At 40.1% G+C, this 12,706-nt stretch overlaps 3 protein-coding genes across 6 annotated transcripts; 1 reads left to right on the top strand and 2 right to left on the bottom strand.

Annotated features, from left to right (window-relative positions):
• Nucleotides 1-1,388: 1,388 nt before the first annotated feature.
• Nucleotides 1,389-5,299, bottom strand: RB195_005627 (uncharacterized protein; the record flags this gene model as incomplete). Of its 2 annotated transcripts, XM_064178248.1 has the most annotated exons (8): nucleotides 1,389-1,467; nucleotides 1,560-1,628; nucleotides 1,695-1,798; nucleotides 2,645-2,838; nucleotides 2,933-3,091; nucleotides 3,501-3,615; nucleotides 4,790-4,836; nucleotides 5,203-5,299. In XM_064178248.1, the coding sequence occupies 8 exons, from the start codon at nucleotides 5,297-5,299 to the stop codon at nucleotides 1,389-1,391; spliced, it is 864 nt and encodes a 287-aa protein (XP_064035316.1). The 2 variants fall into 2 exon arrangements, with proteins under 2 accessions (XP_064035316.1, XP_064035317.1); XM_064178247.1 differs by lacking the exons at nucleotides 4,790-4,836; nucleotides 5,203-5,299 and having other exon boundaries at nucleotides 3,501-3,612.
• A 361-nt stretch (nucleotides 5,300-5,660) lies between these two features.
• On the bottom strand, nucleotides 5,661-8,452 carry RB195_005626 (uncharacterized protein; the record flags this gene model as incomplete). Of its 2 annotated transcripts, none has more annotated exons than XM_064178246.1 (4): nucleotides 5,661-5,774; nucleotides 5,877-6,016; nucleotides 8,123-8,222; nucleotides 8,414-8,452. In XM_064178246.1, the coding sequence occupies 4 exons, from the start codon at nucleotides 8,450-8,452 to the stop codon at nucleotides 5,661-5,663; spliced, it is 393 nt and encodes a 130-aa protein (XP_064035315.1). The 2 variants fall into 2 exon arrangements, with proteins under 2 accessions (XP_064035315.1, XP_013298950.1); XM_013443496.1 differs by lacking the exon at nucleotides 8,414-8,452 and adding an exon at nucleotides 8,336-8,338.
• Nucleotides 8,453-8,520: 68 nt separating this feature from the next.
• RB195_005625 (uncharacterized protein) lies at nucleotides 8,521-12,671 on the top strand (the record flags this gene model as incomplete). Of its 2 annotated transcripts, XM_064178245.1 has the most annotated exons (14): nucleotides 8,521-8,602; nucleotides 9,089-9,108; nucleotides 9,556-9,651; nucleotides 9,732-9,875; nucleotides 10,346-10,486; nucleotides 10,611-10,726; nucleotides 10,780-10,888; nucleotides 11,046-11,138; nucleotides 11,192-11,322; nucleotides 11,476-11,578; nucleotides 11,630-11,774; nucleotides 11,864-12,015; nucleotides 12,124-12,270; nucleotides 12,606-12,671. In XM_064178245.1, 14 exons carry the CDS (start codon nucleotides 8,521-8,523, stop codon nucleotides 12,669-12,671), a joined length of 1,545 nt encoding a protein of 514 aa, XP_064035313.1. The 2 variants fall into 2 exon arrangements, with proteins under 2 accessions (XP_064035313.1, XP_064035314.1); XM_064178244.1 differs by lacking the exons at nucleotides 8,521-8,602; nucleotides 9,089-9,108.
• Between the last annotated feature and the right edge of the window lie 35 nt (nucleotides 12,672-12,706).

Genomic DNA, 12,706 nt, shown 5'->3' with positions numbered 1-12,706 from the left:
GAACGACTGCTCGGCCCGCATTCCCAGTGAAATGCACACCACCGTTCAAAATGAAAGCTGTCATTATCATTGTTAATGACATCATGCCAGTCAATTATCACCAAGAACGGTGTGATGGAGTAAAGACGATGTTACGAAAAACGTCTCAACATTCACTCAATAAGAAAGCCTCGTGGTGGTCTTTCATTGTCAACGAAGTCAAACTGCGAGTCCATCTGTCCAATATCCGCCAAGAAATGACCTATAGCAGGGTCAAAACGAAATGAAGTTCGGTGCAGTTGCGTATGTGGCTGCGCTCGGACCGGTGCGATGGAGCGTAGCGGTTAGGATCGAGGAGGACCTTCGCCAGCACCATTCGTCGCTGCAATTCGCGATGGTCCCACTTGGATCCTAACTGCTACCTCTAGCTCGCCGCTCGCGCAACTACACCATGTCGCCCAAGTACTGGAGAGATGACTAGCACCGTCTACGGAAATGCAGAAGCTCGACAACATAAAGAAAAGCGGTTCAGTCACCCAGTTGGGTTCTTCTGCATAACAACATGCCGTGTTAAATCACCAGTTAAATCGAAGATCCTAGGAAATTTCATCACCAAAAAACAAGCGCGGAGGTGTTATGCAGGAAGAAGGGGCTGGAAACACTTGCATTTTCCTTCTTCTACTCCATTACAAACAGTTCCATTCTCTCCTCCTCGGTTACACTGTAAGAAGATCTAAGCTGGAAAATGTAGCCTGACCAGAAGCTTAAATTCCGGAAGGGTGAAGAAAGATCTAAGTACTCGGGGTTAACAGATTTTAGGTGAAAGGACTCGTTTCTTACGAAATAGATGATTGGCACAAATGGACTGTTTCTGTGGTAATTACGTTAAGGGCCGAACGCGATAGATCTGGCCATGCTTAAGAAAGAGACATCCAAAGTGGAGGTTCGGACAATCGCCACAGGCTACATCAGGCCGTTGAATAAGGAAAACAAATGAATAGAACTGGAACGTTGACTAAAACTAGAATTTCATAACATGAAACAGTGCGTGTTATAAATCGAAGATTCCAGAAAATTTCACCACAAAGTTCGACCAAAAAACAAGCGCAGAAGTGTTATGCAGGAAGAAGGGGCGGGATACTGTTGGCACTGTTGAGTTATTCATACTGGTCAGTATGACGGTATCAGTTTTTTCAGTTCTGTGTGCCTATACCACATCAAAAAAAACTAACAAGAAGCGTGCGAGTGACAGTTGCCCCGACCCCTTTTTCTCCAACAACACTTTACGCGGATGGAAGTGGCCAAGTTTAATGGACATGCATAATTTCGAGCTAAGCATGAATGCTACTAACTTGGAAATAACCGTTTGACACATATAGCGCATCTCTAGATTAACAGTGTATTCTAACTTATGTAACTCGCACTCCGGAAATCCCTTTAACCTCTCCGTTGTCTGACATTGCTCTGAATTCCTCACCAGATACGCGCCTAAAACATAACATTTCCAATTATATTCAAGTTACAAAGAGCTGGTTACAAATGCTGCACAGATAAATTTGGAACTGAGAGCTGACACAAACTTGATTTCTCGCGTTTTTCTTGGAAACTCCTTCCGATACTGAACCATTTGGTCGAAATCTAGTACATAGCTGAAAATCACATTTGCATACAAATATCCAGTTATTAGAAGAAAAATTCGACCAATAATTACGTACGTATATCCGCAAATTATTATCTCTGTGCTTTCCGGTGTAACTGCTCTACCAGCTTCTATATCCTTCTCTAACCTTGGATCGAACCTCCACCACCCGTCACGGCCCTGTAATATTGCGAAATATAACATAAGATTTTTAAAAAAAACTAAAGAAAAACAAAAGAAACCGAGAATGTCTCTAGAAACCACGGTCCGTAGAGCACAAAGGCAGCCTAATCAGTTGGTAAATGAAATATCGAGGAGCGTAACGATTATTTGATGCAGTCGACCCTCCCAGCGGCTCTATTCACCACTCGAAGCCAATGAGTTACAGAAAAAGCAGAAAGAATCGGCAACTATTGGTAAACTAGACGGAGATGACCACAAATGAATTCAACAATTTCTAGACTGATTTGGTACGGAAAAATACTCACGCAGTTTTTGTTTCCTTCTATATGATCCTAAAAAGCTAACCATCTTATGTCCTCATCAACTTTACCTAACTATTCCTCGTAGATTACTACTTTCTTTGCTCTCAATTCCCCAGACCCATAAGATATTTTTTTTTTTTTTTTTAAAAAGGGGGAAAAAAAAATTAAAAAAATTTTTACTAAAAAAATTTGAGATACCACTTTTTTTTTTTTTAACCACTCTAACACTGCGAACTTTTCAAAGCTGTATGACACCATTGACACATCATCGTCCATTCTTCGATAAGATAACAGCTTTGGTTCCAGCGAACTCAAATACTTATCTTTTAAGTTCTAGGAGATGAACAAAAATTAATCCTTGATTACCACAAATACAAAAACATAGAACAAAAATTAATCCTTGATACCACAAGTACAAAAACATAGAAAAAACAGGAGGAAACAGACAAGTTCTAGAGAATGGATGGATGGATGGACAAAGGGTGGAATGGACAAAGACCAATAATGAGATCATATCTGAGTTAATTACACTTGTTCTTACCTTATATAACCAGTAAAACCTTTGTTGCACAACTTGTTGCGGTTCAGAATCGGGTTCACCTTTGTCCTCCTCGCCAGAATCCGTTTGCACTATACTTGGCCCTTCGACTGGAGATTCACCATCAATCATTTTTTCCTTCGTTTTCTTCGACGATGGAGCACCGTCATCACCAGCGGCATTGACTCGTTTAGGGCCTGTGCGAACAAATAAAGCAGTGTCAGCTGACTGAGCGATGATAACCACGGCTGGAAACAGTGGTAGAACGTCAAAAATTCAGACTGTTGGCACCTGTTGAAGTTGATCTCGTTGGTTTAGCGGAGAGACTAGGAGAATCAGGATCATGCATATCAAGGATAGCACCGCGAACTACTGGCCTTTTGAAGATCGAAGGAGATATGTCGCCACGACACATCGGGCAAAATGTCTCTCCCTCACGAATAGCTGCACCTAAAATTCCCTGGTTACTTTCAAATATAAACCATTAATTCCAACGACCCCCCCCCCCCCCCCCCCCCACTCAACTACTTTCCCCCAATTTTGAAGAAGTGGCTATAACAGCAGTGGAAGAGCTTCCACATCACTCGGTTCCCATTGCGTTTCTCGAATAAACCCAAACTATTCATCTCTTCTCGTTTCGCTGTCAGCTTCTTCAAAATTTTTCAGCTTATGACCCAGTATTTTCAATGTCTCGCTAGTCGTTGTTATCGTATGTCGTAGTCCGAATAAAATCGTATTGATCTTGTCAGTCTAGAGCAACCTTCTTCGCATGATAAGCTGAGCATTAAGCTCTTTTCTTGATGTTACCAAAGCCACTTGGCCATAACTCGATTCAACGAAACGGAAAACAAGAAAGCACCTTTAATGCATAAAAAGCAGAACCTATGTCCACACGCCGGAACTGTCGTAGGCAGAATCATTTTCTGGTAACAAACTGGGCACTCCTCATCGTCATTATCGTCTACAGGCATTTCCTGAAATATTTGCCGTTTCAATATGTCATTCTCCAAAATAAGCTAAGATAATTATACTTAACAAAAAGTCAAGTTTTGTAGTTAAAATTAATAGTTGCAAACTAAAGCACCACCTAACAATAATGATTGCTAGCACATATGAAACTATGCGCAGTTAGGAATTCAGGCTGGAAGTGATCAGTGCAATTGTGGGGTGCAAAGGTGTAAATAGAAGCCGGGAAATATCCTTTTTCTATACGCATATTAACGACAGAGATAAGATCCGACCGAAAATCGCTAGAAAAATGGAGGAGACTGAGTCACAATGACGCACCAAAACAGAGAGACCCGTTTCATGGCAACCACCTCTTTTGCTAGGTAGGATGACTCAGAAGAAGTGCAAAAACAGGACAATTGAAAGAACAGTATTATAAATGAGTCATGGTAAAGTGAAAATATTGCTTCTGAAGTAACTGCAAATAAACAGGCTCATTTCTCGAACAATTCTGGAAAATAAGTTTATTTCGCGGATATACAACCCTCAGATACCACAGAACTGATGGGTCAATACCTTGTGGTTTCAAAACGGCACCCTAGAAAGTTTAAGAACAAGAAGGAAATAAAGAAATCTCATAGTTGATACGAGCGAATATGTTCACAGCTGGGTAAGTTCCATTAGCACACTTCCAAAGAAATGCGTACTTCGAAGATACACACGTTACATGAAACGTACTGCAGGAAAGCCCGCGATCCAATGGTCAGACTTCTCCACGAGGACCTTTAGATGAAAATAATGATGCGTAGCAATAATGCACTATCTTATTCCCAGACATACTGACGCCATATACTTAAATCTAGATCAGAATACTGCAACGCGTCTAAGGAAACTCTGTCCCACGCACACTCCCAACCCTGCTGTGTTTCAATCGAAATACTTGTCAAATTAATCTAAATTGATTAGTTTCCTCTTAGTATAACACTGGAAACGCATGCAATGATCAACGCCACAGGAGCGATGATGAGATTGATTCGTCGGAGACAATCTCACGCAATCGCACTCTGTTTCACATGGGTGTTCCTAGGAAATTTTGTGAGCGGAGGTGACATATAGAAGAAATAAAGATATCCAACAGTGTACAGAGATAGATCCGTTGTCCAACAAAAACCATAACATGCTACCAAACTGATGACTCACCGACAGCAGCTCCCACGACGAACAGTTAAAGGCATCACCCCACGAATCTGAGGTGAGTGCAGATTTCAGGTGGAGTATTCGTATACGGGATGGGAGAATATGAAGAGGGGGGTGATTCCGTCCATTTCTCCCAAATTGCCGTAAAAAAAGGCCCGGAAGATGCGGCGCCGCACAAGGCTGGCGCGCTTCAGTCGAATTCCCTGTAGAGAATAGTGCGCCAGAACGCCTGAAGCCGTATCTTCCAGGCCGTTTTTTACGGCAATTAGGAAGAAATGGACGGAATCACCCCCCAAGAAAAATAGCAATTATTTCTTGTATATCGAGCGTCACTACTTTTCAATCACCAAATATCAAATCTAGATATATTTGTTTGTGTATAAGTACCATAACTTCTGACGAATTTTGACATTAACCTTTCAGGATGGAACACAACATTAGAAGACCAAAAGCTGCGTTATCGCGTACGAAAAACGTTAAGACAATTCGCAAGGTTGCACCATAGGTTTTCATGGCAGGCTACATTGCATTCACGCTATAACTTGCAATACAGATAACATTACAAAACGTTATGCATCACGAATTATTTGACGCTTCTATTCATCTTAATCTGCGAACACTACATGGCTACTTTCGACAAATGATAAATGATCCAGCCATAGCGAATGACGCATCGAAGAAACACCGACATCAGAACAGTGTGAAACGATGATACCCAATAATTTTATGTTATAAAAAACCAGGTAACAAAATAGAATCAACGTCTCTTTATGTGCATGTACACAGAGAACAACCACAACAAATCATTTTAACGGCGGATAACAAGGAACAAGGCAGCCAAACAAGTTGCAGTCCCGTCCACCTCTGTTTCCTTTTAGTTGGCCTGAGTGACCTCAACGTTAACTCCTGGCTCGATGGAGATAGAGGTGATCTGGCGCAAGAGATCAGCAGGGGTGTGCAGGTTGATGAGACGCTTATGGATGCGCATCTGAGAATTTAAAAAGTGATAAAAATGAAAATGCAAAAAACTTGTCAAAGCAAATAAAAGAAAAAGAGAGAAAAAAAAGAAAAGAGAGAAAAACTAGATTACCTGGAAGCGATCCCAGGTTTTGGATCCTTCTCCGCAAGGAGTTTTGCGGGTAGTGATGCGGAGCACCTTTGTTGGAAGGCGAATCGGACCCTTCACAACAAGGTTCTCGTTCTTAGCACCCTCAATAAGTTGGGCGCATACTGTAAAGAAACTATGTAAGAATTAATTCTAATCCCTATGCTCCACATTCTTAGTTGCATTCGCGGACTCTATCACTTTTAATGTTATATCGAAGCATATGTTTAGCATATCTTTTCCACAGCAACGATTCCCTTTCTTAGAGTATCGAGCAGTAGCCAAGTTCGATTAACAATTATTCAACTGAATTTGAAAAAGAAATATTAATAACTCCAAAGTTATTCGAGAAGAAATAATCAAAGTTTCAAAAAAAAAAAAAACAAAAGAATCCCACCTCAAACCCAGGATTTGCCAAATGTGACTACCATAACTTCCCCAAAAAAAGAAATGTTCAGAAATCGATAGAAAACCCGATTATTCTGTTAATACTCAGTAGAGTTTGACGTTGTAATCAACATCTGTTCTCCTAAGCCTTGAAAATATTACAAGACAAAGGTGTAGTATGGTACTGATCAACATTCAGGTTTTCAAACGGTTAGAGACAACTGGTAAGGACAGCATTGTTGAAGTAATTGCTACGTTAATGAATAATTCAGATGCTGCTCTGGCGGTTGCTATAACACAATCAAAAAAGCCACTGTCGAGTCAAAGAGTCCACTGCAACAACTAGTTTGAGCATTCCCACTCAGATATAATTTGAGGAAAAAGGAGTGTGATAACAGATAATTGAACAGTAATTTACTAACAAGAAGGAATGAACAGACGTCACTCAACAGCGTCGCTAACCGTTCTCATCTACGTCATACTTTAGCGATCTTATGTGCAAAGACAAGTTGGTTATCATGGAGAGAAAAGGATGAAGAAGGCAGTAGTAGTATTTTACGTCCTTAAAAACACACTTGAAAAAAGATATCAAAGCTAAATGCCTACCGGCTTGATTCAATACGAAAAATTGTTGATTATTTTGAAAAACGCATTTGTGTCAATCACCGAAAAGAACTTCTCTCACGCAACGAAAGATAATGTAGAAGAGCCATAAAGGAGTTTAAAAGAATGGATCAGTATGAAGCAGTAGTTTCGGGGATTCATGAATGCTCAACCAAATGTCACAAATTTAACAAATCGATATCGAATAAAAAGTTCCGGGATGTTCGCAACAAAAATTGTTTAGAACTTTAATCAGAAAATGAGAACACATTTGTTGAAGTACAATTTAGTGATACAAACGTATAAATTCAAATAGATTTAAGCAAATAAACTGAAGATTAAGATAGGATATCCATATACATCGCTACAATAACCTGCACAGAAGCCCAGAAGCAAAGGTTTACTGTCACCCATCAACACATAATTCCCTAATGGTACTACTGGAATACTTTGTTGCTAAGAGCGGACAAAGCTATGTTTTCCATCGCAGAGTTTAGTGCTCTGTTAAGTTCACGGCTGCATGTACCCTCATGCGTGTATTTTTTTCTTTATCTTCGTATTTTATTTCATCGGTTATTGTCATCAGAAACTTGTCGTTAACGCAAAAAGATGGCCGGATATTTATGGGATAGAATCAAAAAAATGTTCGTTTTGCTGACACTCCTCCAAGACGAAGTCGCGTAGATGCTGCTAAGGATTATTAGAAGCAAGATCACTTAATCAGATTAAAAAAAAGGCTATGAGCCAAAATGCCGTAAACGGACTACAAACGTATTTGTAGAGGTTATTCGTTTGAACTATGAATCTTTGTGAAGCATCGAAAAGAAAAAAAAAACATTTCCACGCATAAGCTTTTTTCACCAAGAACAACTCAAAGGGGTGCGTGAGTTACTCGACTTCTGAGTATCATGAGATCGGAATGCAATTAAATAATCAATTTCAACAAAGGAGACTGGGCTCTGTGATTAGGAAGCTTGAAATGGATCATATAACTTCAGAAAAAAAGCAGTTCCTTCAGCGTCATACTTGTTAGAAGTTAAGTCCTAGAAGAGCCAAAGAGAATATTGCATCCAGTTATGGTGCTCAACTTCGAAATTACCCACAAAAGAAGTTAATTAATGGCTCTATGGCAACAGCTCATTTCAAAAAAAATCTTCCCTTTTTGTTGAAGCATTGTTCCACGTTTCAACCCAAAAACTAGAAGAGAACAAAAATATATCTCTGTATAAATACAAATCTACCTTTCTCCAGTGACTTAACGTCCTGGGAAGTGAGAGTGAGACGAATGCGGTGCTCGGTGTTGTCAGCCAAAGGCTTCTCATTCTTGTAAGCGATTCCAGCCTGCAAAAGTGAAAATTCATCAACATTTCACCGACGCGAATAAACAAACATGATAAAAGAACTAGGAGAACACCAGCCATAATTTACTAACTATTATCAAAGGAAAAACTGACCATTATTTGATTTGAAGCGGAGCAGAACTTGAGAAACAACAGATGCTATCTTTTTGTCCAAGCTTTTCTGTGCTCTACTTCCAGTTTGAGGGCTAAAATAAAGTCTTTATCCTCCATATTCTTATCACTGAATTGGAAACTCGACAATAGGAGGACGAAAAAGAAAACAATTTGCGTACAAACGCATGAACATCTTGAGGAATCAATCTGACATTTGTACTAAGAACCCAGCTCATTCTCTAGTAGCGCAGTACAATTGTTCATCGGGTACTTTATGGGCAACTAGCAAAACTCCTATATAATTGAAAAAAGAACTCGGAAGAGAAACAAAGGACTCATTTTGTTGTCATTTAATGGTTTACGACGAAAACAAAGATATATAGGAAAGAGAAAGAATTGGGCTCACACCAGGATGAATTTCCATTATAACGTGACAAGTCAACGAAAAATATACCAGAAATCACAAAATACCACTAACTCCAATGAGAAATGGGGGACAAAATAGAAATCCAACAATTTGAAGACTGCTAAAACAGATCCTCAGTGGACGCTAGCCACCGTATCCAAGCGACCTGCGGATCGTGCGCGATTCAACATTCGAAATATTCTCTCGCACGGGAGCACATCTTTTTCTCTGTTTTTTAATGGTTGCCATTGATTTTCTGGTGGATTGGATTCCTGTCTCATGTAAATGGCCTTTTTTTTTAGAAGAAGCGACTTTGCGGTAAAATCACTGTAAGCGACTTTGAAAAGAATCAGCACAATTGGGAAAGGTGGGGAAGGATTTCTGCTTTTAAACTGACTGATTAGTGGTGTAGTTTGATTTTCCGGTGCATTACAAGTAGATATGTGTAAGTTTCTCAGAAGCATAGTCGTTCTTCTATCAGAACCGACTTTGGAAAGCGGCAGCATCGTAGAGGCAATGAAAGAGGAGTTCGCTTTCAGTTCTTATCTGTTATTTGCTTAGAATTGCTTTATTTCTTAGCCGTTGAAAGTCTGCCCTGCTAAGGTCGAATTCGTAACTGATCTTTCCGCTGTTTCTGTTGTTCTTCCAATCTGTCCCAGTGTTTTTATCATACACTCCGTGAATTTATCGCTTCTTTTCAAGTCGAATTACCACTTCCCTTCCCGAATCAGTCTGAGCTTCAGATCTTTTTTTTTCTCACGTGTTCGTTATGTGCCTAACCAACTACTTTAAATCTCGCTTCCGTGACTTTTAGATGATTGGAGACGTCAAGTCGATCATCACTGGAGACACGAAGGAAAAAGACGACACGTCAGCGAAACCAATATCCCTTACGAGCATCAGCAAAAAGGTATTTATCTTCCTATTTATGTCATTAGTTAGTTTTCTGCTTTCATTGAGTTAACAGTACACGTCTAATCTAGATTTTAGAATGCCAGACGAACCGAAACCTTTAAACGACCGGAGAAAATGCATCGAGAACTGTACAATCTTATAGGGAGTGCCGAAACGAAGGATGCTGGCGCTGTAGTCCCGACCGAAATCAGAAAAGGATTTCGTCAGCTGAACGCACAGGTGGACTTGAGTTCTTGGCGAGGTTTTGGACAATGAAATTTTTCTCTGTTCATTTTTCTTTCTTTTTTCTCTGCATTCTTTCCTTTTACTTTCTTTCCAAACAAACACCTGCACATGTTACCTAGATTGTACTAATCCATCATATATGTTGAGTTTTAGACTCATCCATGCGTTTGTTCCTATGGACATTCAACATGTCTTACCAAAATTGTGAGAATGTTGCGTCTCGAAAAAAGGCGTATCTATCAGTCAAGAACAATTGAACTGCGGAGCAACCGCTTATTGTGACCGCGTGTCTTGCACATTTTGGTAGGAAAAAAGACCCAAGCTTCTGGCGACGCTTTCCATATTTTGAACGCACTGATCACTTGAATCGTTTCTTGCACAAGTTCGTATTCTCATGAAATCTCTAATGTTCTGTGCAATATTCTGTTCATCATCATGATCTTGGAATAAACGCTCAATTTCAGCTGGCTGGACGTCCTGCCCGTAAGTACAAATGGGTTCCTTTCATTAATGAAGCACGTAACGACAATCTTCAACTATATCACTGGCAGCGGATTGATAAACTTGAAAATCCTGAGCCTTATCCATTCGCAAAGTTCAACAAGGCAAGTTCTATCACACCCACGTCAACTGACTCCCACCTACAGCAAAACAGGCGTTACGTTACGAACATGCCACTCTAGTATATTCACTCTCAGATACAGAAAAATTTATTTTGGTGGATTTAAGGTAATCAACATTCCCGACTTCACGGACGAAGAGTATGAAAAATACTTCAAAGTAGCAAAGTGGAGTCTCGAGGAAACCCGACATCTTTTTGATGTTTGCCGACGTTTTGACATTCGGTAGGTTTTCTTCAAAGTTTGAATTGATTTAATTGGTGCTTAAATATTTTCAGATGGCCTATTGTGCACGATCGCTATAATAGAGAAAAGTATGGACCCAGGTCAATGGAGGACATGAAGGACCGGTTTTATGCGATCACAAATGAGCTTGCATTATTGAAGGTATTTTTCGGTTTTGTGCAATGCCCTGGAATAGTGTTGTGTCCATCTTCTCCTATCTTTGTTTTTAAATTAGCATATATTCTCTTATGATAATTGCATTGCACATATTCTTGTCTGCGATGATCGGTTTGCTCAAAAGGATAAATGCGATTTCTAGGATCCAAACTGTGAACCGATTTGTTTCGATGCCGATCATGAGCGGAGACGTAAAGAACAATTGAACAAGCAGTGGAATCGAACTAAAGAGCAGGTCGACTTCCACTTTTGAATCCTTCACTGAAACTACTAATTGTGGGCATTAAGCTGGAGGAAGAGGAAATGCTTCTCGCTGAATTGAAGCGAATTGAAGTTCGTAAAAGGGAACGCGAGAAAAAGGCACAAGATCTTCAAAAACTCATTAATATGGCTGAGGCACCTGCCAGCCCGTCGGTGAGGTCGGGAGATCATTTTTACCTATTCACTTTTTTCTTTTTTTAAAACAGAACATATTTTATCGAGATCTTGATGACTTTTCTTGATAATAACGTCAAAACTGACATTACTTTTGCAGATATGTAGTTCCGACTGTAATTTTTATGCCTTTGCAGCGGAGCTTGCATGTCTCCTGCCTTAGGGAAGAAGAAGGGCACTTTGCGTCAGAAGGCAGGAACGGCAACGGTGACCACTGCTACCAATCTCAGCTTCAACCCTGTACGTTATAATTATCTTCTTGACTGTACTCGCTTACACTGTATACTTTAGGTTGACATCTCTGTATCAGCCATTCGATTCCCTGAGTTCAAATCAGCAGGTGCGCATTTGCGTAGCCAAGAAATGAAACTGCCAACGAATATTGGGCAGAAAAAGCTCAAGAATATCGAAGTAGTGCTGAGCAAATGCAAATTAGGTAGGTAGAGTACTTTTTCACATTATTTTCTTCATAATTATATTTTCTCCTCTTATAAAGTTCAGTTTGTTACTAGATGATTATTGCAGAGATGAATCCTATGGGTACAGAGGCAATCGTGGCGGCTTACAATGAGTTCCGATCACAGATCATTTTACTGCAGGAATTGAAATCTACGCTTCAAACAGCTGAATTTGAGCTTGAAACACTGCGCAATCGGTTAACCGAAGAAGGAAAGGAAGTATGCCCAATTCTTCAGTTTCTAACCTACTTCTCCATGTTGTCGTCATTTGAAATGCTTGTAAAAGTGTGAGATTTACTCTTCTCTATGTTCTTGTTCCCTTTGCAGCCCTTCGAAATTGAGTCGCGCATGCGAATATCTAACCTGAATGAGGGTGGGCTGGATCCGGAAGAAATCACTGGTGAAGAGGGAGCTCCGAGTACCATTCGACGGATTACCTCTTATATTGATACCTCAACGACTGCCCCGTTACTGGTGAGTGTAAGTTTCTGCAAGGTTGTTTCGACTGATTTTCAATATCCTCAAAAACTTTCCTTCGAATATTCTTCCACTGTAGTTTTTCGGAACAAATTCTCTAATTTCATTTCCTTTCACGAGGTAGGAGAGTTTTTGTTTTTGTGTAACTGAAAAATCCAGCTAATGATTGGTGGTATGAAGATAGAGTCGAGAGGGCCCAGTCCAGCTATTGCTTTTTTTTCGTATCTCGCAATTTTGAAGACTGATGATATAGTATCACCGTATACACTTATACACATTTAGAGGTAGCCTTGCATTTGTTCCACGGTTTTGCTTGATGTATTCCTCTTCAGGTACGGAAAAGGAAACTGGGTGTTGGCTCATCATCGCTAGACGCTGTAAGGACGAGAAAAACATAGTTGCGGGTAAACGTATGATAGTGTACCTATTGTTG

Source organism: Necator americanus, chromosome I (assembly GCF_031761385.1).
Source record: "Necator americanus strain Aroian chromosome I, whole genome shotgun sequence".
Taxonomy (NCBI): domain Eukaryota; kingdom Metazoa; phylum Nematoda; class Chromadorea; order Rhabditida; family Ancylostomatidae; genus Necator; species Necator americanus.
Note: the sequence above shows the minus strand (reverse complement) of the source record. Positions and strands in the feature narration are given on the sequence as shown.